General features: G+C 36.9%; 2 protein-coding genes across 2 annotated transcripts in view; both read left to right on the top strand.

Moving 5' to 3' along the window:
- Window positions 1-455: 455 nt before the first annotated feature.
- LOC125859622 (probable serine/threonine-protein kinase PBL3) overlaps window positions 456-26,836 on the top strand; it is a 34,780-nt gene continuing 8,399 nt past the window's right edge. The window contains exons 1-2 of the mRNA XM_049539408.1: window positions 456-516; window positions 15,067-15,083. Coding sequence (XP_049395365.1) covers window positions 456-516; window positions 15,067-15,083 — 78 coding nt within the window. The remainder of the gene's footprint in view (window positions 517-15,066; window positions 15,084-26,836) is intronic.
- On the top strand, window positions 1,617-3,241 carry LOC125842166 (probable serine/threonine-protein kinase PBL18). The gene is made up of 5 exons (XM_049521402.1): window positions 1,617-1,787; window positions 2,040-2,175; window positions 2,321-2,457; window positions 2,544-2,667; window positions 2,889-3,241. Exons 1-5 carry the CDS (start codon window positions 1,728-1,730, stop codon window positions 3,239-3,241), a joined length of 810 nt encoding a protein of 269 aa, XP_049377359.1. The 5' UTR covers window positions 1,617-1,727.

Below are 26,836 nucleotides of genomic sequence, written 5' to 3' on the forward strand. Positions count from 1 at the left end.
AATTTAAATCTTACATAGAAATATATTAATCAAAGCTTTGAAAATTGAAATTCATATCATAATTAGTAATAATAATAATAATTATACATGTGACTTCACTAATATGTTCGATCAAATAATAATAATAATTCATATTCATTTTTTTTACCAATATACATCGAATTTATTTTTAATTATAAATAATTCATGTATTATAATTCATGAAATAAATAATCTAACAAGTTATGTACAAATGACAATAAGTGGCCCTTAGTCAAACTTTCTCTCAATGAATATCTTAATGTATTAGGATTTAGCCTTGACTGAAGACCACTAAGGAATAATATTAAACTTTGGGTTAATTTATTCAACTTATTTTATCCAAATATAGACACTTTTTCTGTTTTTTTTTTCTCTTCTCCCTTCTCTATAAATTTCCAATTTTATTTTCAAAGTACTATAAACTTCTCGTTACAATGGGGAATTGCTCTGGAAAATCTTCAAAACTAGCTCATGCTTCTTCTAGCCTATTTTTTGGTACAATTCCCCTTTTCTATTTCAAATTTATCTTTGCATTTTTTTTGTATATAATTTGTGCAAAAAAAATGATATTCATATATTGTATATCACCATATCATATTAGTCATTAATGGATTCAAGGCTATGTTGTTGTGTGTCATTAGCCAAGGCTCTATGAGTTTGCACTAGTTGTGGAGTCAGAAATTTTATTAAGGGGTTTCGAGAAAAATGCAATAATGTCACACCTAGGTTTTGAAATTTTTTTATCTGAATTTCGATCAAAATAACTGGGATATTATGTTATTTATTAGTATTCTAAATCTAAGTTGGTATTCAAAATATCCGATTCAAGTAGACAATTGGTTGAATCAAAACATTTTGTTTAAAGTTCGATTTTTTTTCAAAGGGCAAGGCAATATGAATGTTCTATCATGTTATAAGGAATTTGGAACCGCTAAGGAAAGGGGGTCGGATAAATAGTTGGGGAGTTAAATAGTCTTTTTTGGGGATAGAGGGACTTGAACCCTCACGATTTTTAAAGTCTGACGGATTTTCCTTTTACTATAAATTTCATCGTTGCCGGTATTGGCATGTAGAACAGGACTCTATCTTTATTCTCGTCTAATTAATCAGTTCTTCAAAAGATCTATCAGAATATGGAGTGAATGATTTGATCAATGAATATTCGATTCTTTCTTAGTTACCTTTGTTGCTACACTAGAAACTTTAATTTATTATTGTCAAAGTTTGCAATTATTAGCTTCTGCATGACGCCTTCAGTCTAATTGTTCTTTTTTCATTCTTTTATGTTCTGTTTTGTATAGAAGTTTGTTGCTTTGGTATATTTGTTTGGACTTTTTTAGTCTTGTTAGAAATTTACTAGAAAATAGAAAATGTACATAACTTGTTGTACTAGAGAAGCTTAAGTGGAGTGACATGAACATTAAGGATTCGTATAGTCGACCCTAACTTACTTGGCAATTTCTATTTCAGATTCCAATTCTGGTTCTTCAAGCAGTGTGAAAAAGGAACAGTTTCATTCTCATAACAGTTTTCGCGGAAATGATTCATTTGTTCCGAGCAACCTCAAGTCATTTACCTTCAATGAACTGAAAAATGCAACTAGGAACTTCCGAGCTGATAGTCTTCTTGGCGAAGGAGGTTTTGGTTACGTCTTTAAAGGATGGATAGATGAGAATACTTTTGCTCCTTGCAAACCAGGAAGTGGTATGGTTGTAGCTGTCAAGAAACTTAAGCCCGAAAGCTTCCAAGGGCATAGAGAATGGCTTGTATGTTGTAAAGAACTTTAACTGTAACGCAGGTCTAATTGCCAAGGTATTGTCCGCTATGGACCTAACTTCAGGGCCTCAGAGATGCCCCGAAAGTTGAATTCCTGAGTCCACCTTATATGATCACTAAGCATCCCCTCTCATTTCGATGTGGGATTTGGCCAGAGTGGACAATACCTTGGCAGTTAACATCTTTTACAGCACTTGTACTATTGTGATTTAAGTTTGTTTTCGACATAACCAAACCTGCAGGCAGAGGTTAACTACTTAGGGCTGCTTCACCATAAAAATCTAGTGAGGTTAATTGGATATTGCGCGGAGTTTGACAACAGGCTTCTTGTTTATGAAGTCATGTCAAAAGGAAGTTTGGAAAATCATTTATTTAAAAGTGAGTCAAATATCTTTACTGGATTGTTTCCATATGGTTTTTCTCTGTAATTCGTATCATTCCACATGGACCTTTGTTTTTGTATGCTTAGTTATAAGGTTGTTAATCGCCAATGATTAACGTCTTTCAATTGTTTTGTGAACAGAGGGAGTTCAGATTATACCTTGGTCTACACGAATGTGTATTGCAGTAGATGTTGCACGAGGCTTGTCCTTCTTACACGGTCTTGAAGCAAATGTGATTTACCGCGATCTCAAGGCTTCAAACATACTACTTGATTCAGTAAGCACTCCAAAACTGAAATAGTGCTGATTAGCATTAGATAAGTAGCTTTTAATTAGCGTAAATTTTTCATTGCACTTCTGCAGGATTTCAATGCCAAGCTATCAGATTTTGGTCTAGCAAGAGATGGTCCTAGTGGAGACAGAACTCATGTCTCGACTAGAATTGTTGGTACTAACGGTTATGCTGCACCAGAATATCTTGCATCAGGTTTGTTTTGTAAATCTCATCTCATTCGTATCTTTTTCATGTTTTTTCTTCCGTTCCAAGAGCCTGTTTGGCTTAGCTGATTAAAGGAAGTTGATAAGCATCACATATAAGTGATTTGACCATCAGTGCATAGAATTTAAACTCTTTGATATTTTTGCACTTGACTAACGTGGTAAAGGCCTTTTTTCACTAAACTTTCCACTTCAACTTGTTCATAACAGGTCACTTGACACCAAAGAATGATGTTTACAGCTTTGGAGTTGTTCTACTAGAGTTGCTATCCGGAAAACGAGCAACAGGTGATGAAAATGCAGGAGGTGCTGATGAGAAATTGGTGGAATGGGCAAAACCATTCATAAGTGATAGTAGGAGAGTGTTGAGAATAATGGACACAAGGTTGGGAGGACAGTACTCAAAGAAAGGTGCACAAACTGCAGCTTCCCTTGTCTTGAGATGCCTCGATGTCGATCCGAGACTAAGGCCAACCATGGATGAGGTTCTAGCTACACTACAACTTGTACAAGCACCAAAAGATGTCATGAAGAGTACACAACAGATTAAACAAAGCAGATGACAAGTTAGTCTCAAGAGAAATGTCCATCATGTAAATAGTAATAGACAAAGGATCACTGTCACTCAGAGGCGGAATCAGGATTTTCGGAACATGACTTGGTTCGAACGTCTAAATTAAATATCGTGACAATATTTGAAAGGGCTTCCCTTTGGGGTAAACTCCTACAATTCTAAGTTCCAATTGTTGTAGTTGTGATGGTGATATATAAAAGTGCTGGAATTTGCTTGGAAAGCTTCACACTAACATTAACAACAATAATTATGCTCTATCATTACATACATAAACGAATATGTTATTCAAATTTGGTTTTAGTTGGCAAATGTGTCTTTTAATTTGGTTTGACTGGTATCTAGGGTAATGTGTCTTTTAACTTTAGCTTCAACTCACATTTATGGCAAACACACACATCTTCATGTCAAACTTAGCTTCAACTCACATTTATGGCTAATAGTCCTATAACTTTAGCTCCAACTCACANTTTTCAAATTTGGTTTTAGTTGGCAAATGTGTCTTTTAATTTGGTTTGACTGGTATCTAGGGTAATGTGTCTTTTAACTTTAGCTTCAACTCACATTTATGGTAAACACACACGTCTAAATGCCAAACTTAGCTTCAACTCATATTTATAGCTAATAGTCCTATAAATTTAGCTCCAACTCACATTTATCAAACATACATCTTCATGTCAAACTTAGCTTCAACTCACATCTGAAAATTAAGAAGGGGGGGGGGGGNGGGGGGGATTAATTAAAATTCGTACTCGACTTATCTAACCGATTAGGTCAACTTTCCCTACAGATTAGATAAGCAAGATAATAATAAGTAACGAAGCAGAAAAATAAAGTGACACAGGATGTTTATACTGGTTCGGAACACCGATGTGGTGCCTACTTCCAGTCCCCTTGGGTTTCAAGGGTTTCCTTTAGAGCTTGAAGAGAGAACTTTGGTTGTACAGAGAGTTTGATCTTGAATCCAGTCTGATAGGCAAATCAGAGTTTCTATATTGACACGACCTCTACTTGTATAACCTACACTCAATATATTTCCTTCTCTTCTTTTTTTAATTATTCACTCAATGTGTACAAAACTTTATGAAAGATGATAGAAGATTACTATATAAGTTCAAGTGAAGTTGCACACTTTTAGATGTTGATCCGGGTCTTTATTTATATATACTACGTAGTCAACTGATCTAACCGATTAGTCAACTTTCCCTGCAAATTAGATAAGCAAGATGACAATAAGTAATGAAGCAGAAAATAAAGTGACACATGATGTTTATGCTAGTTCGGAACACCGATGTGGTGCCTACTTCCAGTCCCCTTGGGTTTCAAGGGTTTCCCTTAGACCTTGAGAGAACTTTGGTTGTACATAGAGTTTGATCTTGAATCCAGTCTGATATGCAAATCAGAGTTTCTATCTTGACACGACCTCTACTTGTATAATCTACACTCAGTATATTCCCTTCTCTTTTTCTTTTTCAATTGTTCACTCAATGTGTACAAAGCTTTATGAAAGATGAAAGAAGATTACAATATAAGTTCAAGTGAAGTTGCACACTTTTAGCTGTTATTTATATATACTAAGTAGTGCGATGATTTTAGCTCTAATAGAAAAACCCAAGGGAGTTTCATTCACTCAAGGATTTGAAATGTTTTCTTGATTGAGAATGATTTTTCCTTGATTAAGTTGCAGCACCATTCCTTCTGCTTTGAAACAGATTCTGGTGTGGATCTTGGCTTGTTGCTTGGAATCACAGTGTGATCTTCCTTGATCTACTTGCCATCTTGATTGACTTTTGCTTTTTCTTTTTTGGCTACACATGAATTGATGTGATCCTCTAGTTAGATTGATATTTGATTGATCCAATCTTTTTAGATTAATTTGATTGAATCAATCTCTCCTTGGTTGATGTTGTTGATTTGTATCAGTATCCAGAATCCATCTACCTCATTGGGTGAAGCTGTTGATCTATATCATTCTCCAGATCTTGCTCCTTGATTTCCTGCGATATGAATTCAGTTTGTCATTATTTAGAATATCACGAGTTAACAACATCTATGGCAAATAGTCTATAACTTTAGCTTCAACTCACATTTATGGCAAACAAACACATATTCGTGCCAAACTTAGCTTCAACTCACATTTATGGCAAATATACACAACTTACATGGCACAAGATAAATCATTTTTGAGTGTATTTCACAAGAATTGTCATGTAAAAATCATTTTTGCGTGTATTTTACAAGAATTGTCATGTAAAATTGTGTGTGTTGGTTACACTTATGTAATATTTTGAAAGTGTTATAATTTGCTGCAAAGCCTCACACTAACATTAACAACAATAATTATGTTCAATTCTATAGAAAGTCTAAAATCTATCCTTAACAAGAAATATATTACTTAAAGGGATCTCTTTATTACATTGTATCCTATCTTTAGCTAAATTTGCATCAATATACTAAGGATTTATAAGTTTTTCTAGACTTCTTTTCATGTGGTTTTAGGTTACCTTGTAAGTCTGACGCAGAACACATCTAAACTATCTCAAGTGGCCTTCATGCGGAAGGGAGGGGGTGAGAACCCCATGTTCGCGGATTCTTGACCACGTTCGTGGGAGACCTGTTGCGTTTGCGGAGGTCCAGATCATTAAAACTCGTATTTGTAGAGGACATTTGGCAGTGTTAAACCCAATTTCGGGGTTTCTTCCCCATTTTCGTTTTTGGAGCTTTCAGAACTCGGTAGAGGCGATTTCAAGTGGGTTTTTCAAGATAACTATTGGGTAACGTTTCTTTAACTCTAAATCAAGATTTTGGGTTGATGAATTGGGAGTTCTTCATCAACTTGAATTTTGAAGTAAAAGTGTGTTATGAACTGATTTTCAAGCCCATTTTCGAAATGATTTTCCCTAATGAGTTCCTAAAGCCTTTAGTAACGTTTTCAAGTATTGTTTTTCCAGATTCAAACCTTAATTTTAGAATTGAGTTTTGTGTTGATTGACCCACCTTTCAAGGAAATAGTTGTGGGTGTTGTTGTTTCTGGAAAGTGAATATAAATACTTGTTTATTTATAGATTATGTGGCTTCAAAAATGATTCGGAAGGAAAAGACTCAACTATTAGATTGATTGTTGATTGATTTAAGGCAAGTGGCTTTCTAAATCTTGAATTCTAGTTTGAATTTGTATGTTTTTTTGTTGATTGTGTGTTAGGAGTAATGAGAATGAGGTGAAGGGTTTAAATTGTCCACTTGTTATACCTAAATGAATAAAAAGGGTTGAGATAAAAAAGGCTATGTGTTGAACATAATGATGTGAATTATCTTAATGTAACCATTATTGATTGATTAATGAAATGCTTGAAAGCATGAATGTGGACTTGAATTGTGCAAATTGTTGTCTCTTCTATGTGGTGTGATATTTCTTGTGTGATTTGATCGCTGAACACCGTGATGAGACATGTGATGAGTTATAAAGCCTATGGGAAATGGTTCCAACTATTGATTTGATATAAAGCTGATGGAAAATGATTCTGGCTAGTAATGTGATATAAAGCCGATGGGAAATGGTTTCGGCTAGTGATTTGACATAAAGCTTATTGGAAATGGTTTCGGCTAGTGATGTGATATAAAGCAGATGGGAAATGGTTTTGGCTAGTGATGTGATACAAAGTTGATGGGAAATGGTTCCGGCTAGCGATATTGTGCCGATAAGAAATGGTTTTGGCAAGAGGTTTATTATTTTTACTTGATATATTTAATGCTTATGTGTGACTTCATTGATACTTGAGATTGATGTACTTGTTATGTGTGACTAAACTACTTGTCATTGAGAATGACTTACTTGGTTTGTTTGATTATTGAATTGTGAAGATTGAACTGTGAATATTGGGCCTATGAGCCGTGTATTATAGAATTGCTAGGTTGGGCTGATTTATGTGCAGGTTGTAGTTTAAGGAGGTTCGGTTGGAGTCTAAGGGGTATTTGATTTCTAGCTAGTTGCTTGTTTAGTAGGTTGCTTGTTGGGTCCCGTGTTGTTAGTACTCACCCTTTCTTCTACACTTGTATAGGTTATGAGCTCGGACCTGCGTGATCTTTTTCTCCTTCTATTTACCTCAAGGCTCGTCAAGGACTTGAAGAGGTAGATGTTTGTCATTTGGCGGGACCTTTTCTTACACTTTGTTTTGTTTAAGAAATAAAGGTTGAGACTTGTATTTATTTCTTAATTCCACACTTATGTATGTTTTAGCTTGTACACGTGATAATAAGATTTTGGGATTTTAAAAGAAGGAATAAATTTTCTGATTTATCTTGTTTTTCCAATTTTCTTTCGTCTTCGTTGGGTTGAGGCTGACGTGTCTTGGTAAGAAAAGACAAGTGTCATCACGTCCATTTTTAGGTCGTGACAAAATGGTATCAGAGCCCAGGTTCATAGGTCTCACGTATGTACAAGTCAAGTCTAAGTAGAGTCTTGAGGATCAGTACAGAAACGTTTGTACTTATCTTCAAGAGGCTACAACGATTGTTAGAAAACTTTCTTTTATTCATCTTTTCTTATCATGCATGGTTACCTTCGCTAGTGCTGAGTTTCCGTGTATTGTTTTGGTAGATGTCGAGGATCAGAGCTTTTGTTTTCGGAGGTAGAAGGGAGACAGTCCCCAAGGCTATGTGAATACCCCTGCTAGAGGTAGAGGTAAAGGTAGGGCCTGAGCTAAAGGTCGTGCTCATGGAGTAGCACCAGCTAGAGGTCATGCCCATGGGGCGGCACCAGTCAGAGGTAGAGCTAGAGAGACTTCTCTTGAGCCACAATTTGAGGTTGTTGAGGATCAAGTACCTATTGAGTGTGGGGCTCCGTTGTTTCAGGAGACTTTGTAGAGGATGCTTAGTATGTTAGGGAACCTTTCTCCGAGGGCATAGACCCTATGTCAGCAGCAGACTCCAAGTGTTCATCTTTGGGTGGGCCAGCCTCCCGTGGTTCCTACATCGGTTATTGGTGCACAAATTGCTCCTGAGGTTCTCTTGACAGCGGTTGATTAGCAGTGTTATGAGAGGTTTCAGAGAATGAAACCACCCAGTTTCAGGGTGGTAAGACAAGGATGCTCATGAACGCTTGACTTTATGACATGAGATGTTTGAGGCTGTAGGTATGGTGGATGCTCGTTGTATTCGATTCGTTGCCTTTCAGCTTAGTGGTCTCGCCAGAGAGTGGTACTGGAGGACTTTTGTGAGGTCTAGATCAATTGGATCTCCTCCGGCAGAGTGGAATATGTTTTCTAGTGTTTTCCAGGACCGCTTCATTGTGTGGAGCGTGAGAGATGAGAGTCGTGTAAGACTTGAGAGCTTGGTTAAGGTCACTTTGTCTATGACTGAGTATGAGGCCCATTTCTTTGAGATTTCTAGGCATGCTTTGACTATCGTGTCAGATGAGGAAGAGAGAGTTCGCCAGTTTGTGAGAGGGTTGACTTTCTCCGTCAGATCTTATGTGTCTAGGGCATCTAGAGAGAGGGCTTTCTTCTAGTCCATTGTGAGCCCTGTCAAGGAAGCATAGGTGATGGTCTTAGAGAAGTTTGGGGAGCCCAAGAGGGTCCATTCTTCTGTTTAGTTTTCTAGTGTCTCATCTAGAGGCAAAGGTTCGTATATAGGTGGTAGTTCCTTCCAGCGCCTTGAGTCAGTTCATGCTTCTATGCCAGTAGTTGAGAGTGGGCAGTCAGCCTGAGGTTCTTTTGGTTCTGTCCGAGGTGGCCGTAGTAGTTCATCAGGTTCGCAGCAGCTATCTATGCTGAGGTATTTCTATGTTTGTGGGGATCCAGGTCATATGATGCAATAGTGTCCTCTACAGATTCATTCAGGACCTCAGCGTTCTATTTCATCTTCTCCGGCTAGGGATTCAGCACCTCTGACTAGGTTCGAGGCAAAACTCAGTTCGGTAAAGGTGGCAGGACTACTGGTAGGGGTACTCTAGCTCCATAGGATAGAGGTAGATGCTCTACTCAGACTACAAGTGGCCGAGATGGCCATTATTATGTTTTTCCAAGGAGGACCGAACTGAGACTTTTGATGATGTGATCACATGTATCGTCCTAGTTTGCCATCGACCTATGTCTGTGTTGTTTGATTCGGGATCTACTTTCTCATATGTGTCTACCTACTTTGTTGTTGGGATTGATATGTTGTCTAATTGCATATCTGTTCCTATTCGTATTTCTAAATTAGTGGGTGATTCCTTAGTGGTGGATCGAGTGTACCGATTTTGTCTTGTTTTATTGGTCGGGTATGATATTTGGGTAGACTTGATCATTTTGAGGATGGTAGACTTAGATATTATCTTGGGTATGGATCAGATTTCTCTACATCATTCTATTATTGATTGTTATGTTAAGACTATGACCTTAGCAATGTCGAGTGTCCCGAGAGTTGAGTGGACGAGTGTTAGTGGTTTTTACCCTAGCAAGGTTATAACCTTCATTAGAGCTCAAAGACTGATTGATAGAGGGTGTTTGTCCTACTTGGCTTTCATTTGGGATACTAGTGTTGAGCCACCTCCCATGAATTTTGTTCCCCTGAAGCGAGAGTTTACATATGTGTTTCCTACTAATCTTCCAGGTGTTCCTTCGGATAAGGATATTGACTTGGAGCCGGGCACCAAGCCCATCTCTATTTCTCCTTATCGTATGGCTTAAGATGAGTTAAAGGAAATAAAGGATCAGGATTTATTGAGTAAGGGGTTTGTTTGCCCTAGTGTTTCTCAATAGGGTGCTCTTATGTTGTTTATGAGGAAGAATGATGGATCCATTAGGATGTGTATTGATTATCGACAACTGAACAAAGTGACAGTGAAGAACAAGTATCCTCTTCCTCATGTTGATGATTTGTTTGATCAGCTTTAGGGTGCATCTCTATTTTCTAAGATTGATTTGAGATCCGGTTATCATCAGCTGAAGATTAGGGCATTGGATATCCCTAAGACAGCTTTCAGGACTCGTTATGATCACTATGAGTTTCTTATGATGTCGTTCGGTTTGATTAATGCCCCTGCAATGTCCATGGAGTTGATAAAAGAGGTGTTCCGACCTTATCTGGATACTTGTGTGATATTTTTCATTGATGACATTTTGGTCTACTCCAAGACTAAGAGAGATCACGATCGACATTTGAGGATTGTACTCCAGAGATTGAGGGAAGAGAAGTTTTATGCCAAGTTTTTGAAGTGCAAGTTTTGGCTTGATTATGTGGCATTTTTGGGACATATGGTCTCCAGGGAGGGTATTCAGGTCTATCCAGCCAAGATTGAGGCAGTGAGGGGTTGGACCAGACCTACATCGATTACTGTTATCTAAAGTTTTGTGGGACTTATAGTTTATTACTGATGATTTATGCAGAGCTTCTTTACTATTTGCATCTCCCTTGACTAGATTGACTCGTCAGAGTATGAGTTTTTAGTGGTCTGATGAGTGTGAGGAAAGATTCAAAAGCTCAAGAATTTGTTAGCGTCGGCTCCTTTTTTACTTTACCAGGGAAGGGTGTGAATTTTATCGTTTATTACGATGCTTCTGGAGTCGGGTTAGGTGGTGTTCTAATGTAGAAGGGTAACGTGATTGTCTATGCTTCTAGGCAGTTGAAGACCCATGAGAGAAACTATCTTACCCATGATTTAGAGTTGACAGCCGTAGTGTTTATGCTTAAGCTATGGTGACATTATTTGTACGGGGTGCACTGTGAGGTTTTCATGGACCATCAGAATCTTCGGTACATATTCAGTCAGAGAGATCTCAACTTGAGGTAACTCTGATGGCTTGAGCTACTAAAAGACTATGACATCACCATCTTCTATTATCCATAAAAGGACAATGTAGTGGCCGATGCTTTGAGTAGAAAGACTTCTAGCATGAGAAGTCTTGACGTTATTAGTGTGGAGAAAAGACCATTAGCTAGAGATGTTCAGAGGTTAGCCAACAGTCTCATTCGGTGGCGGGTTTCTGAGAAGATGGGTGGTTTGATTGCTTTTATTAAGGCTCGTTGTTCCTTATTTAAGCATAATTGTGAGTGTCAGTTTGATGACGATAAACTATGTCTCATCCGAGACAAGGTGGTGAGAGGGGAAGCCAAGGAGGCTATCCTTGATTCTGATGGTGTCTTGTGGATTGGAGGCAAGATTTGTGTGCCCAAGGTGGGTGAGTTGACTAGACTGATTCTTGAGGAGGCCCATTGTTCCCTATATTCCATCCATTCGAGAGCGGCAAAGATGTATCATAACCTGAGCTAGCACTATTGGTGGTGTGGTATGAAGAGGGATATTGCAGATTTTGTTTTGAGGTGTTTGACTTATTAACTAGTCAAGTAAGCACCAGCGGCCTGGAGGTATATCTTAGAGGATGTCTAGTCCTACTTGGAAGTGGGAGTGGATTACTATGGACTTTGTTGTGGGAATACCCACCACCGTAAGTGGTTATGACTCAATTTGGGTGGTTGTTGATAGGTTGACCAAGTCTGGCCATTTCATCCCAATTCGGGTGAAGTATACGGTAGAGAAGTTAGCTGAGCTTTATATCAATCAGATTGTGCGATTACACGGACTCCCTATTTTCATTGTCTCTGACCGAGGTTCATTATTCACTTCCCATTTCTGAAAGGCATTGCAACATAGTTTGGGTACTTGGTTAGATATGAATACAGCCTTCCATCCCTAGACAGATGGTCAGTCTGAGCGGACAATTCAGGTATTGCAAGACATGCTCCGATCTTGTGTGATTAATTTTAATGCTAAGTGGGATCAACATTTGCCCTTAGCAGAATTTGCCCACAACGACAATTACCATTCCAATATTCACATAATCACATTTGAGGCGTTATATGGTAGGCGGTGTAGATCTCTGATCGAATGGTTTGATTCAGCTGAAATGGATTCATTATATACAAACTTTCTTAGAGATGCTATGGAGCAGGTCCTTATGATCCAGGATAGACCGTTGACAACCTAGAGTTGACAAAATAGTTATGTGGATCAGAGAGTTCGAGCGTTGGTGTTCATGGAGGGTGATCATGTTTAGCTCTGAGTGACACATGAAGGGTGTGATGAGGTTCAAAAAGAAGGGAAAGCTTAGCCCTAGATTCATTGGACCCTTTGAGATTTTGAGCCGTGTGGGAGAAGTGGCATAGAAGTTGGCCTTGCCACCGAGTTTTTCAGTTGTGTATTCCGTGTTTCATGTCTCCATGCTTCGAAAGTACGTGCTGGATGAGTCTCATGTACTTTCTCTTGATTCATTTGAGTTGGGTTCAGAATTATCTTTTGAGGAGGATCATTTATCCATCTTGGATAGGCAGGTCCGGAAGCTTAAGACCAAGGATATCGCTTCAGTGAAGTTGCAGTGGAAGCATCGTTCAGTCGGTGAGACGACTTGGGAGATAGAGTCAAATATGTGTGCCAGATATCCTCAGTTTTTCGAAGGTTTAGGTACTTCCTTTTGCCTTATGTTTGAGGACGAACATGATTTTTAGTGGTGGATAATGTAATGACTCAGTCGGTCATTTCTGGTTTTATGTGGAAATTCCTATTTTGCCCCTCCTAATATCTGCCCCGAGTCGTTTTTGATTGAATTTTAGAAGTTGGTTTTGATCTTTGAGTTGAAAGTTGAGATTTTTCGTAAGTTTTGAGTTTGAAAGGTTAAGTTGTTAAGAAAGTGATATTTTGGTGTCTGGTTTTTATGTGTTCTGGTGCAATCCTCCATGTTTGCAGAGCTTTTGGCTCGTTCGCGGAGGAAAGGGGTGAGAACCCCGCAGAATCACTGTGGCCGACATCTTCAAAGTCATTCGTTGCATCTTTCCGTGTTGCTGAAAGCAAAACTTCATCACCACCTGGATGATCTTCCATACACCTTTAATTTCCACTGATAATAAGCCAACAATCTTTGGTCTTCTTGTGCTTTGCAACCTCCTCAAATACATGAACTTTCTGATCTGACCCCATCTAAAAAGAGGTTTTTAGTGTCTTGGATTCTCCAAATCTATAAACAATTGTTCACTAATATATATTCTTGTATTAAAAATATAGTAGTCATATATTCAATAAGTGCATTGAAAAATATCTATAATATGTATAATGTATTGAATTCAAATGTATTACAATTGTAGTTTACATTTATTTATTTTATTAATGAAGTCAATTTTTTTACTAAACTATTACTGTGGTCTCCCAGTTTATTCTGCCTAAAAATGAAACGTGTATAAAAACTCATAATTAATGCTACATACAGTAATTCTTCCATCCACTTTTAATTGTCATGATTTCCTTTTTTAGAGTCAAACTATAAGAACTTTGACTAACATTTTACTATATATTTTTCCAGTATATTGATATGCAAAAAATTGCAATTTATAGTACTTTTTGTATGGTTTTTGAGTATCTAAATTTTTTATTTAAAATATTAAATTAATGTAATCTAATTTATTAATTATGTGCAGCAGAATCCTACATTTTCCAAATGCATTAATTTTGACTTAACTATTACTGTTGTCGAAAAAAGAAAAACATAAATTTCAAGTTATTTCCTTTTGTGTTAATTTCAATCTTATATAGAAATGTATTAATCAAAACTTTGAAAATTGAAATTCATATCATAATTAGTAATAACTATAATTATATACATGAAAGTGGTAGCACACTTCATTAATGTATTTGGTCAAATAGTCTTTGTTTTATTCATATTTTTACCAATATACATCGAATAATAAGCATTTTATTTCTAATTATAAATAGTTCATGTATTATAATTTCTTAAATAAATCAACAAGTTATGTATAAATGGCAATAAGTGGTTCTTAGAGGGTGTTTGGATTGACTTAAAAGTTAGTCAAACCTATTTTAAATCAGTTTTTGACTTCTGTAAGTGTTTGACAAATATAAAAATAACTTAATAAAAGTAAAAAAAAAAAAATGACTTAAAATAAGTTAGTAAGTATTTGGTCAGGCTAAAAATAACTTAAAATAAGATAAAAACCAAAAGTAGACATTCCTACTTTTTATTTTTTAACTTAAAATCATTTTAGTTTGACTTTTTTATTTTTGACTTAAAAACTATTTTTTTAAGTCAATCCAAATGGGCTCGTAGTCAAACTTTTTTCTCAATGAATATCTTATTATATTAGGAATTGTCCTTGACTGAAGACCACTAAGGAATAATATTAAATTTTGGGTTAATTTATTCAACTATATATTTTTCCAAATATAGACATTTTTTCTGTTTTTTCTCTTTTCCCTTCCCTATAAATTTCCAAAAAAAATTCAAAGTATTATAAACTTCTCATTACAATGGGGATTTGCTCTGGAAAATCTTCAAAACTTGATCATGCTTCTTCTAGCCTATTTTTTGGTACAATTCCCTTTGAACATAATTTGTATACAAAAGTTGAACATTATGATTTGTAAATGATATTCATATATTGTTGTGTGTCACTAGCCAAGGCTCTATGACTTTGGACTAGTTGTGAAGCCAAAAATTTTACTAAGAGCTTCGAGAAAAATGCAATGATGTCACACCTAGATTTTGAACTTTTTTGAGTCACCTTTGTTGCTACACTAGAAACTTTAATTTATTGTTGTCAAAGTTTGCAATTATTAGCTTCTGCGCGCTCAGTCTCCTTGTTCTTTTTTCATTCTTTTGTGTTTTGTTTTGTATAGAAGTTTGTTGCTTTGGTTTATTGAGTTACAATATTTGTTTGGATTTTTTTAGACAATGTACATAACTTGTTGTGCTAGAGAAGCTTAAGGGGAGTGACATGAACAGTAAGGATTCGTATACTCAACCCTAACTTACTTGGCAATTTCTATTTCAGATTCTAATTCTGGCTCTTCAAGCAGTGTGAAAAAGGAACAGTTTCATTCTCATAAACACTCATTCCATAACAGTTTTTGCTCAAATGATTCATTTGTTCCAAGCAACCTCAAGTCATTTACCTACAATGAACTGAAAAATGCTACTAGGAACTTCCGAGCTGATAGTCTTCTTGGCGAAGGACGTTTTGGTTACGTCTTCAAAGGATGGATAGATGAGAATACTTTTGCTCCTTGCAAACCAGGAAGTGGTATGGTTGTAGCTGTCAAGAAACTTAAGCCCGGAAGCTTCCAAGGGCATAGAGAATGGCTTGTATGTCGTGAAGAACTTAACTGTAACTGTCCAGGTCTAATTGCCAAGGTATTGTCCGCTTTGGACCTAACTTCAGGGCGTCATGGTTTTGTCCCTTCGGGATTTAACCTTGGAGATGCCCTCAAAGTTGAATTGACTCCGCCTTTTATGATCACTAAACTTCCCCTCACATGTTGATGTGGGATTTGGCCAGAGTGGACAATACCTTGGCAGTTAACATCTCTTGCAGCACTTGTACTGTTGTGATTTAACTTTGTTTTCGACATAACCAAACATGCAGGCAGAGGTTAACTACTTAGGGCTGCTTTACCATAAAAATCTTGTGAGCTTAATTGGATATTGCGGGGAGCTTGATAACAGACTTCTTGTTTATGAAGTCATGTCAAAAGGAAATTTGGAAAATCATTTATTTAAAAGTGAGTCATATCTCCTTACATTTGTTTTTGTATGCTTAGTTATAAGGTTGACAATTAACGTCTTTCAATTGTTTTGTGAACAGAGGGAGTTCAGATTATACCTTGGGCTACACGAATGTGTATTGCAGTAGATGTTGCACGAGGCTTGTCTTTCTTACACGGCCTTGAAGCAAATGTTATTTACCGCGATCTCAAGGCTTCAAACATACTACTTGATTCAGTAAGCACTCCAAAACTGACTTAGTAATGATTAGCATTAGACAAGTAACTCTTAAGTCGCGTAAGTTTTTCATTGCACTTCTGCAGGATTTCAATGCCAAGCTATCGGCTTTTGGTCTGGCAAGAGATGGTCCTAGCAGAGGCAGAACTCATGTCTCGACCAGAGTTATTGGTACTACCGGTTATGCTGCACCAGAATATCTTGCATCAGGTTTCTAAATCAGTTGATAAGCATCACGTGTTACCTTAAAAACTATTTGTATTACCTTATAAGCAATTTGAACGTCAGTGCATAGAATTTAAACTCTTTGCTATTTTTGTATGCGACTAATGTGGTAAAGGCCTTTTTTCACTAAACTTTCCAATTCAACTTTTTCATAACAGGTCACTTCACACCACAGAATGATGTTTACAGTTTTGGAGTTGTTCTACTAGAGTTGCTATCCGGAAAACGATCAACGGGTGCTGAAAATGCAGGAGGTGCTGATGAGAAATTGGTGGAATGGGCAAAACCATTCCTAAGTGATAGAAGGAGAGTGTTGAGAATAATGGACACAAGATTGGGAGGACAGTACTCAAAGAAAGGTGCACAAACTGCAGCTTCCCTTGTCTTGAGGTGCCTTGACGTTGATCCGAGACTTAGGCCAACCATGGATGAGGTTCTAGCAACACTAGAACTTGTACAAGCACCAAAATATGTCATGAAGAGTACACAACAGATTAAACAAAGCAGATGACAAGTTAGTCTCAAGAGAAATGTCCATCATGTAAATAGTGCACGGTTCCAGAGGCAGAATCAGGATTTTTTGAATATGACTTAGTTTGAACGTCTAAATTAAATATCGTGACAATTTTTGAAAAGGCTTCCCTTTGGGGTAAACCCCTACAATTCTAAGTTCAAATTGTTGTAGTTGTGATGGTGATATATGAAAGTGTTGCAATTTGCTTGCAAAGCTTCACACTAAGAGTAACAACAATAATTATGCTGTATCATGTACAAAAACGAAAAAGTTTTTCAATTTGGTTTTAGTTGGCAAATGTGTCTTTAACTTGGATTTGACTGGTATCTATGGCAATGTGTCTTTTAACTTTAGCTTCAACTCATATTTATGGCAAACATGCACATCTTCATGCAAAACTTAGTTTCAACTCACATTTATGGCAATAGTCTTATAACTTTAGCTTCAACTCACATTTATGGCAAATAGTCTTATAACTTTAGCTTCAACTCACATATATGGCAAACACACACATCTTCGTGTCAAACTTAGCTTCAACTCACATTTATGGCAAATATACACATCTTACGTGACACGAGATAAATCATTTTTGAGTGTATTTCACAAGAATAATTGTCATAAATAAAGATGAGTGTCGAGACAAGACCCACAAATTCTCAAAACCCAATACTAATAACTCACAAAATTGGAGTCCTCCGAAAGCATGGAGGCCTCACTCAAAAGTGATCTCAACAGACTTTTGTAGAGGATCGTAAGTGCATGTATCTGCGTCATTAAAAGATGCAACATTGAATGTACGAGTACGTAATATAGCCAAAGTGAAATAATTGAATGAAAGGACTGCAATAGATATAGCATAAACTCAACCAAATGTAAAGAATTTAATGAATGAAATCACTTAAACTTAACAAAAAATACTTACTCATCTCTGAAACTCAACATAATAAGTGATATAGTAAAAATACACCTTAACTCTATTTGGGAGATTCTCTAACCGACAACCATCACTATGAGCTACATGATGATACAGCGTCTCGCCCATGCTGTCAGAACTGTCATATACCGTGTCGGGGTATAGAACCTCTCAACCAAGTAGATCCACTAAGCAAAAAGGATAAATCTAAAAAGTATAATCTTTTACCCATGTTGACAGACATGGTTTATGAAGATTTTGAGTTGTCTGAACTCATCTCATATCGGTGCTCAATACTACTCCCAAAATATATACTCATGCTCAAATGTATAAAATATACTCTTTCTATGTTTTGAGGTAATAACTCTGTAACATCCGACAATTTAAAATGAATATGAAGAAGCTTGAAATTGGAAGTAGTCATTTTTGGAAAAATTCAGAATCTGGAAATTTGGCTAAGTTCAGAATCTGGAAATTTGGTTAAGTGTGGGAAAAAGTGAGTTTTTGGCCAACTTTGAGCAGTCATAACTCCTAGCTCAGTATGAATTAGGAGTAGTTCCAGTTATGTTTGCGAAGCTTGTGGAATGATCTTTTCAACACCACCGAGTTTGCTCAATTTCGAGTTCGTATGAGGGAGTTATACCCTTTGGAAGTTGGGAAGTTGGCAGAGATATCCGTCCGAAAATTTTAAGGGTATTTTGGCCTTTTCCCTAACCAATTCTTTTGGTTATATTGTTGTGTTAGACTGATTTTTAGATCAGTTTGTCCCATTTTAAAAGAGTGAGAGTTAGGGCTTGGGAGATTAGAGAGAAAGAAGAAAAGAAGAAGAGGAGAAAGGGAAGATCAAGCAAGGAGATCATCGTGGATATCGTCGGGGGTGATCCCTACTAGGTATGTGATTTCATAGTGATGGGTTAATTCTTTCCCCCACAACCAAACTCATTTTATTATTGAGAAAAGATTGGTTGTGTTGTTTGGAGTTGTTGGTTGTGTTGTTGATATTGTTAATTGTGGTGTTGAAGTCCCTTGTTGATTTGGGACATGATTTGGTTGTGTTTTTTAGTTGAATCTCTTGTATGTTGAGGGATTTTATGATCCTTAGTGTTGGGGTTGGTCCTTTCCCCCACACTCCAAATTCGTTTTATTTTCAAGAAAAGATTGGTTGTGTTGTTGAAGTTGTTGGTTGTGTTGTTGATTGTGGTGTTGAAGTTCCTTGTTGATTTGGGACATGATTTGGTTGTGATTTTGCTTCTGGAACCTTTGAGGTTGAGAGGGTTTAGAGTTGGAAAGAAACAAGGGGAAAAAGTCGGATTTTTGGGGGAAAAGCGTTGAGCTGTTGCGCCAGCCAGCGCACCCCAAAAAGGGACGCTGAACTTTCCCCTTGGGGCAGAGCGCCTGGCAGAACACCCAGCAGGCCCCTCTGAAGTTTGAGGACTGGCGCCCCGCACCTATTAGAGCGCCAAGGACGCCAATCTTTCCCGTTACCTTCATTCCCCACTTTTTCATACATGTTCCTTGGTAAAGTACTTATGTTTTATAGTTGTTTCCAATACTTTAAGGTACATCTTAACATCCCAAACTCATCCATAACAAGTGATCAAACACCTTGAATTCATAATCCGATTCAAGGAGAGTTAGTTTCCAAGTCAAGTGAAGTTAGAAGTCAAGCGAAGTTAGAGCCAAGCTTAGAAGTTAAGTAAGTCAAAGCAAGTTTTCAAAGTTGTTCAAGAGTCTTTATTGAACGTTTAAACTTCATTTTAAGGTTCAAGTTTCAAGTCGAGTAAAGAGTATAGAGTTTCAAGCTAACTAAAGAGACTCAAGTTTCAAGTTAAGTAAAGAATGTAGAGTTCCAAGTTAAGTCAAGAGTTTAAAGTCGAGTTCATTTCTCAAAAGCTATTAGGGAACTAAGTATTTCCAAAGAAGTTTATAAATGTTTTTACATTTGAGTAAGAGAGGAAACATGTTTTCCAAAAGAGCCTTTGGGCTAAGTTTTGAGTAATTATCTGATGTGTTTAAAGACACTTATGAGCCAAAGTATTTTTGGGAGTAGTATTGAGCACCGAATTGGGGACACGAGTTCATATTAACTTAACTCTCCATAAGAGCCATACGCCAACATGGGATTTCTCTAGTCATACTTTTTAGATGATCACGAAAGTTAAGCTAGTGGATCCACTTAGTAAAGTTAGTTTCTTTTATCACGGCAAGGTATAGGATGGTCCTTGGGCAACGTGAGGTAAAACGTTGTATCATCACTAGGGCTCATAGTGGTGGTTGTCGGTTAAAGAACCCCTCACATAAGTTATATTACTTTTATATAAGTAAAGTTGAGTTGTTATTGTTTTATCATTAACAAGCTAAGTTGTTTATACTGTTTTACAAGCCTTATATATTGCATGTGTCTTATTGCTTTATATATTGAGTTCAGTTATTCATGAGTCGAACAGAGCCAAGGTAAAAGTTCATTTCTACTCTTTGCAAGCTTAAGTTGTGGTTTAGTTTTTCAACTCGCATACTCGTACATTCCAAGTACTGATGCCAGTTGGCCTGCATCTTATTATGATGCAGACGCAGGTAACCAGGATCAGCATCCAGTACGCCGTTGATCCAGCTGAGCACTCCAGAGTCGGTGGTGAGCCTCCTTGCATTCCGGAGGACTCAATTATTTTGTGTTCTTAGTTTTGTTTTATTAGGGTGTTGCGGGGTCTGTCCCAACATCCATCTCAGTATTTTAGAGTCTTCATAGACAGTTAGTCAGTTAGTTTTGAGTCTCTCATCTATGTATATATGTAACTATTCTATTTTGAGATTTGAGTTGTCTTTGTGGCCAGATTTTATAAGTTAAGTTGTTTTGTAACCTTGCATTTGCATTGAGTTATTCTGTTGGGTTAGGTTTCCGCTGAGTTAAGAAAGTCAGGCCAAGGGTTCGCTTGGGGCCAGAAATGGTCTCCCAGGGTGTAGGCTCGGGGAGTGACATACTCAAAATATCCTCTTAAAAAAGGTAACTACTCTAAAATATCTCTGAACTCATACTTCATTTAGAAATCAAAGTTTCTCTTTTCTCAATGTAATTAAATGATACATTTGGGACTTCTTACTTCCCTTACACTCTCTCTCTAATCAATTTTCAAACTCTTTCTCAACATTTCTCTTTGCTTTCTCATAACTCAGTTCAAAACCATTATGTTTGTTTAAAAGATTCTCAATAAGAACTCAATGAATACTAAGGGATAAGGGTCATGCTGTAAAATCGAAATGAACAATCAACTCAATAAATCTCAATGCATGATATACAACAATTCAATAATTAGAAATAAAAATTTAATAATCAGGAATTCAAGAACTCAGAACTCAACATCAATTCATCTCAAGATACTCAAATCTAAGGATAGAACCCTAGATTACTCTTTTAATTATTTGAAAGTAAATATGGGGCGTGAGGACGAACTAGTACAATACTATGATAGCCTTACATACTTGATTATGAAGCTATTAGACTGAAAACTTTTGTGGAGACTTGATTTTATCTTGAGCTTGAGGAAGAACATTGGTTTTTTGGAGGAAACATTGATCCTGGAATCTTCGTGCTTGCTCTCGATAAAGAAACTCTTTTATGAAGTTCTTAGAGTGGAGTATCTTGAATTTTTGACTTGAAGGTTTTAGGACTCTTGTTGGAGAAGAGGAACCCTAGGTGAGTTTTAAGAAAATTTCTGAATACTTGAATGTTTAGATTGATGATTTTGAGAGGAAAACTATTTAGTTTGTTGTGTCGTAATTTTACTATCTTTAGAAAAATCACTTTTTTGAAATGTTCTAAGTATAAAACAATTTGAGAAAAATACTTAGAAAGAGTCGCCACTTAATTTTTTAAAGAAATTAAGAAAACTTATAATTTTCAAAGATTTAAACAGAAAAAATCATTTGAAAATACCAAAGAGAGTTCGAAGTTCAATTTACACTTCAAGAAGGGTTTAAGCATTTGAAGTGTCCGCTAACATGCGGTTGACCTGCGACTTGACTAAAATACATTTGACTATTTTTAGGAAGAATGATTTAACATAAGAATAATAATTTACAATATTTGATTAACCTTGAGAAAATAATTAAATAACTGACACATTTTTATCTTATTTCATTTTTTAGAGAAAGGGATCCAAAATGAAATATTTGACTCTAAATACAAGTGATTAGAATATTTAATAAAATTAAATTTATTATAATTTATTTGACTCATTTTAAAACAAATTGGCATGAAAACTATTTTTTAATTAATCGAAGAATAAATAAAAAGTTTTGACTATAGATATTCAAATGAAGTACGTGAGTTGATTAAAGTGTTTTGCTAACATAAAAAATATAGTTCATCTTTTGGGGAATTAATAATTCTAAAGTTAGAGTTAATAAACAACAAATAATAAATAATTGCTATTAAATAATTTAAGAGAGGGAAGGAGAAATTGGGCTCTTGGCTTGATTCCCGTTTTTGTATACACTTGTTGTATATCAGTGTATATAGGATGTATACAGCCCATTTTTCTGCACATTGAACAGTTGACCAAGTTTATACCAACTTCAACCCCGGCAACCTTTTTCGGAGCAGCGATACTGGGATGACGAGCTTAACCACGAAGAACTAACACCACTGTGAGCCTATTTCGATGAGCTCCAAAAAATAAAACAACTTCGAATTCTAATAGAGGAGACTCAAACTCTCTATTTTTTTTATTTTTTTTTCTCTTTCCAATTGTGTTTTTCCCTCTCCCCCCTTTTGAGACGTTAATAGAATGAGAGTATATATAGGAAGAGAATGAGATCGATTAGGGGGGAAACTGTTGAGCAAATATTCAAAATCTTTTGAAATTTTCCCTCTTTTCAAAGGCAAACAGTAGAAAGGATAGTGAGTTTTGACAAAAGGGGACGAGGTGACGGGATGAGTGTGGATCTGCGGATTTCTTGCCGGATTTTTTGGGTTTCGTTTACAGCCTTCTGCTTGATGTTCTTGCGTGGAGAGGAAGAAGAAGCAGAGTGAATCTTTTCCCGCGATGCAGGAATTCTTTCTCTTACTATGCATGATCTTTCCCGCGATGCATGACTTCTTTCTCTTGCTATGCATGATCTCTTCCTGCGATGCATGAATTCTTTCTCTTGCTAAGCATGATTTCTTTTCTCGCGATGCAAGAATCTTTTTCCGCGATGCATGAATCTCTTTTCTCGCGATGCATGGATCTTCTTCCCGCGATGCATGAATCTTCTTTTGCAATGCATGAATCTCTTTTCTCGCGATGGATGGATCTTCTTCCCGCGATGCATGAATCTTCTTTTGCAATGCATGAATCTCTTTTCTCGCGATGCATGATCTCTTTTGATGACACCGTCCCCAGTACCAACGAAGATAAAGCTTCACCGAGCAACATAGGTGATCTTCTGGGGTATTTTTGGGTGGCGGTATCGTCTCAATTGACAATATAAATAAAAATGACCCTCGGAGTAGTGGTATCATCTCATTTGACAATACGATATAAATGTCTCTCCGGTTAGTGATATCGTCTCAATCGTCAATATAAATAAAAATGACCCTCGGAGTAGTGGTATCATCTCATTTGACAATACGATATAAATGACTCTCCGGGTAGTAATATTATCATGTCCAATAATATGATGCAGATAATGTCCTCCAAGTATCTTTAGTTGCTGAAAAATAAATAAAATTTCTTTCTTCGGGTTTTCCTTTGTTCCATTTTCGAACATAATTGCATATTCGTTATGGACCTCGCCTTGCTGAGAATTTGAATAAAGTAATGCTACTCATATTCCCAATTCTTGGTATAAGAAGTATAAGATATTTCCTGCATCTACAGAAAAATTGTCAATTTTGGAGAGCTCTTCACCCTTTTGACTTCTCCGTATTCATTGAATGGAGGAATACATTGATCTCGAGGCAAGCTTATAGACCTGCTTCCACAGAAAAATTGTTAGTTTTAAAAACGAACTGATCTGTGTCAATCTCTTCAGTTGTCTGCTCCTTGTCTGACTATCTCCGATTGATTTTTCTGATCTCCCGCTTCTTGATAGATAAGACAAAACATATTTATGCAAAATAATTTAGACATGAAATAAAAGTTTTTAAGAAAAAATAGATTTTCAAAAAGAATATTTGGAAAATGTCGCTACCAAGTGTCATGTCACGTCGAGCTTTAGCGAACGTCTTTGAAGTTGATGCCTTGAGGTCCATCTAATTACTTGTTGAAAAATATTCAAAGTTATTCTAAACTGCCGATAAACCCTGTTGAAATTTTGAGGCCATCTCAAAATTTCTGTCCCAGTTAATAGTCTTGGCTTATCTTTAACCGTTGGTGAGCAATCACGGAATTTTTGAGATCTTCTCAAAAATTTTGTCCCAGTTGCAAATCTCAAAGTAACTTCAGTCTTGACTTTGTTGGAAAAGATCTTTTTCTCGAGAATTTTTGAGTCCCTCCCAAAAATTCTGTCCGGTTTCTATTGTAAAGGAAGAATAGAAATCTTACGGGAGATATGACCGAGCCGTTGTGGCGCCTACGTATCTCATTCTTGAAAATTCAGGTCAGACGTAGTTCATTACAAGAGATAATTTTCTAAGCCTAAACTATTACAAAGAAATAAAGGCTATTACAAGGAAAAGATAGAAATTGAGTCTTCAAACATGATATCTTTCGACAACATTTAACTATATTGATGACCTATGAGATACAATGATCATGCTCAACCATGTGATGTCATCAGATAAATGTATCGATATGTTCTCTAAGAAAACTGATGAGTTCTCTTTCTTGTGTTTTTGTCAGATAGCCATCAATTTGATCTCTCTTATGCGTTCATCATTTTCCTAATTCACTATTCTGATCTCTTTTGAATTCGGCTTATCGTGACTTTTGAACTGTCTGAATTCCTCAACCAGGTGTTTAGGTACCATGATCATCTCATTGTAGTCCTTAAATTCGTTTGCATCTACCTCATTTTGTTCACTCAACTTGTGACATGACATGCTATTAGTAGATTTGAAAATATTTTCACAGGACGAGCGAGAAACCAAGAGCGGAGTAGATTTCCAGTTAGGTATTTGATTATTTGGCTCATTGTCTAGTATGACTGATGTCTCAATCATCTCTTCAAGCACAATATCACCTTCTTTGAACAAATTTTTAATTCCTTCCCCTAGACCATTTTGCATTGGAAAAAACTTATATGAGTGAGACAATGATTTCGAAAAATCTTGATCGATCTTTAGCTTGTTCTGACCCTCCTTTGGCACTAAAGCGAAAGCTTGATGAGGTGTCATGATCCCAAATTCAGATTTTTTGGTTGGAGAAACTACAATTTTCTCAAGTTTTTCAAAGTTGACTGAGATTATAACTTTCTCCACATTCAAATCCTCTTCGACTTCAATCATATTAATAGTTACCCCTCCATGATTCCGCATGGGGTTACTATCAACATTAGGAGTGGTAGTCTGAAGAGTGACGACCTTTTGATCTATCAAGTCCTGAATTTTATGCTTCAAGTTGATACAATCCTCGGTAATATGCCCAACACCTTCTGAATGGTAAGCACAGTGAAGATAGGATCTTTAAAGCTTGGAGTTGGCATTGATATTATTTGGATCAATTGTCTGTATCAGGCCAGCTGATTTCAATCTCTCAAAAAGTTGTGTTCGGCTCTCAACCAAAGGAGTGAATACTCTAGAAGGTTTCTTTTCAAGATTTGGGCGAAGAGGATGGTAATTATTTCCTGGATGTGAAGGTACTTGACGGTAGTTTAGAGGATTTTGGTGAGTTGGTACTTACGTTTGAAAATTTGGGTATTGTGGAGCTCGGTATCTAGGAGGGGTGTTTGGTAGTACAGAGGTGGAGTTTGGTAACTTGATTGGATATTTGAACAATTAACTGGTGGAGCTTGGTAATACGGATGGGTATTTTGGTAATGTGGAGGTGGAGTTTGGTAAACAAGAGGTAGAATTTGGTAACTCGTTGGTGGAGTTTAGTAATTAGGGGGTAGAATTTGATAACTCGGTGGGGGAATTTGATAACCTGATTGGATATAACAAACTGGATATGAATTTTGTGGAGCTCGAGGATAACTTTTGAAAGGTGAGGATTTTTTTAAATGTCCTTTTTCATCAAATGCGCAGGAAATAGAAGACACATTCTCTCTCTTCATTTTCAACAATCCTGAAAATTCGGTAGGGGCGGCAACGCGATAAATCTTTCCAATTTTAAGCCCATCTTCGATAATCTCACCTACCTTGACTATCTCCGCAAATTTTGCTCCAATGAGCAACATTATCCTGTCATAATATTTTGGCTCTTGAATGCGTATGAACACTTCAACGATCTCCTTCTCAGACATGGGAGGTCGAACCCGGGCGGCCTCTTTCTTCCACCTATACGCATATTCACGATAGCTTTCAGTGGATTTCTTCTTAGTTCTCTCCAAAGAATAACGATCAGGAACGATCTCCACATTGTAGGCGAACCGTTCGACGAAATCTTTAGCTAGTGCATTCCAGCTGGACCACTGTTTTATCTCATGGGAAGTAAACCATTACAAGTTGGTCACAGTAGGCTCTCAGGTGCGCCAAGGGATTCCCTGTTTCTCCAAAAGTGTCGAATTTTGGCACTTTAAACCCTTTCGGGATAACTTAACCCATCGACTTCAAAAATACAATGTAGCTCGTTCATGGCTTTCCTGATCTCTTCTTTTATATTCAGCTTGACTGCCTCTTCCTTTGACCTCCACTCTCTCTCCCGTTTCTCATAGTGATCAAGCTCAGAATAGTTGGCATGTTCATTTGGAATTGGAATTTGAAAAGTAGTCTTTAGAGGCAATGGCAAAGCAATAGAGGGACTCTAGGTATTTTGAGTGGCTTGGTGATTTTGAGGGAAAGTCTGGGGATTGGTATGCTGATTTTGATGGTGGAGGACGGTTTGCGGATTATTGACATTTTGGTTTTGAGGGGGAGGGCAAGAATGCGGATTGGCATTTTGAGAAGGAAGTGACATTTGGGGGTTGGTATCTTGAGGAAGAGGTGGTGCTTGATAAGAGACGGAGGCATGATGGAGATTTGGGGCGGTTAGGTCGATTATTCAGGGATTTTGAGCAGGGTTAGAAGGTGGATTTTGAACCTGTTTCGCGCTT

This window comes from Solanum stenotomum, chromosome 1, assembly GCF_019186545.1.
Source record: "Solanum stenotomum isolate F172 chromosome 1, ASM1918654v1, whole genome shotgun sequence".
NCBI classification, from domain to species: Eukaryota; Viridiplantae; Streptophyta; class Magnoliopsida; order Solanales; family Solanaceae; genus Solanum; species Solanum stenotomum.

Bases quoted from the DNA above. Each gene is read 5' to 3' on its own strand.
- LOC125842166 (XM_049521402.1), top strand. From the start codon at position 1,728: ATGGTTGTAGCTGTCAAGAAACTTAAGCCCGAAAGCTTCCAAGGGCAT. The intron at 2,176-2,320 runs GTGAGTCAAATA...TTTTGTGAACAG, and splicing joins GGAAAATCATTTATTTAAAA to AGGGAGTTCAGATTATACCT. The intron at 2,668-2,888 runs GTTTGTTTTGTA...TGTTCATAACAG, and splicing joins ACCAGAATATCTTGCATCAG to GTCACTTGACACCAAAGAAT.